Source organism: Pterocles gutturalis, unplaced genomic scaffold (genome assembly GCF_000699245.1).
Source record: "Pterocles gutturalis isolate BGI_N339 unplaced genomic scaffold, ASM69924v1 scaffold13200, whole genome shotgun sequence".
Taxonomy (NCBI): Eukaryota; Metazoa; Chordata; class Aves; order Pterocliformes; family Pteroclidae; genus Pterocles; species Pterocles gutturalis.
Genome location: NW_010138376.1, coordinates 7,943 through 9,320, shown reverse-complemented (window position 1 = coordinate 9,320; position 1,378 = coordinate 7,943). Strand labels below are relative to the sequence as shown.

The following is a 1,378-nucleotide window of genomic DNA, read 5'->3' as shown; positions in this document are numbered from 1 at the left end:
CTGCCTCTTCCAGCCCCTGCTCTTTCCCCACCGCAGACAGCTCGCACCATCCGGCGCCGTCACTGCTACCCACCGACCTGGAAGCGCTGGGCTTTCTACCTGTGCCCAGGAGCGCGCTGATCGCGGCGGCCGCCGTGCTGCTGTATGCCTTTGTGGAGACAGAGGAGAACTACTTTTACATCCACAGCATCTGGCACCTGCTCATCGCCGGCAGCGTCGGCTTCTTGCTGCCACCCCGTGCCAAACCCAGCAGGCGCCTGGGTCCGCTGCCCCGGCGCAAGGGCTGTGGGTACCAGCTCTGCGTCAACGAACAGGAGGAGCTGGGGCTCGTCGACCCGGCTGTGGCCTCCATCAACAGCATTTGCACCAGCTGATGCCGACAGCAGCCTGAACTCCTCCAGCATGGACAGCAGCCCTGTCCCTGGGAGCGGCAGGACACCTCCAGGCGGGGGCACAGCTGCCCGTGCCACCCTGTTCTTGCAATTACAGCCTCATTGAACTTGTCTCCAGGAGTTGCTGCGGCTCAGTCTGATGCAGAGCTGGGGGGGCTTGAGGCAGAGCTGGGGCCATGCTCCTTTCTTTGCCAGGCCACGGACATGCCCAGGGGACGTGTCTGGGTTTGGAAAGGGGAATGGCAACAGTCTCTGTCACTCACTCAGGGGTCTGTCACAAGAGCTGCTGCTCTGCGGTGGACTGCTCTGGGGCTGATGCAGCGCCAGCACAGAGCAAGGTGGCTGGCAAGAGGTGGGAGGCCAGGGGCTGCAGTCTTTTGGCTTGCTGCAGGGCAGACTGCCGAGCTGGAATTAGTTTGCTGTGGCACTGTGCTCTCACAGGAGAGCTGTGATGCCTTACCCACGTGCAGCTGCACTGTGCCAGGGCAGCCGGGGTCCCCCCCAGGCTGACAGGACCATGGGGAGCCCATAGCCCTGGGGGAAACTGCCACTGGTGAGTGGTGCCAGTGCTGCCTGCCATGGTGATGCACAGGTCTGAGAACACGCTGCCTGCAAGGGCCATGTCGCCAGGGGCCCACAGCCTGTTGGTGTCACCCCACTACCCAGAGCAGCCCCCCCTTTGTGTCTCACATGTGGGTGCACCCACCCAGGAGCACTGGAACAGTTTCCCCTTTAGCAATTAGCAGCTGCCCTGTCTCTGCAGGGCACTGAGCACTGGTGGAAGGGGGCATTGCATGGACTGTGCCCTGCCATCTGGTTGGGACAACCCTGCCTCAGCCCCTGTTCCTTGTCCCACCCTGTGGTCAGGCCCATGGGCTCAGCAGACCCCTCCCCCCCCCTCCCCGTACCCTGGGGACAGGGCCCAGCACAGGCAGATTTACTGGATGCCTAATAGGATTAGCAGCTGCAGGCGGGCAGGCAGCAGT

At 63.2% G+C, this 1,378-nt stretch overlaps 1 protein-coding gene across 1 annotated transcript in view; it reads left to right on the top strand.

The window, feature by feature from the left end:
- Positions 1 to 419, top strand: part of TMEM8B (transmembrane protein 8B) — a gene marked incomplete at its 5' end in the record, with an annotated part of 5,961 nt that extends 5,542 nt beyond the window's left edge. The window contains 2 exon segments of the mRNA XM_010082984.1: positions 37 to 111; positions 114 to 419. Coding sequence (XP_010081286.1) covers positions 37 to 111; positions 114 to 374 — 336 coding nt within the window.
- Between the last annotated feature and the right edge of the window lie 959 nt (positions 420 to 1,378).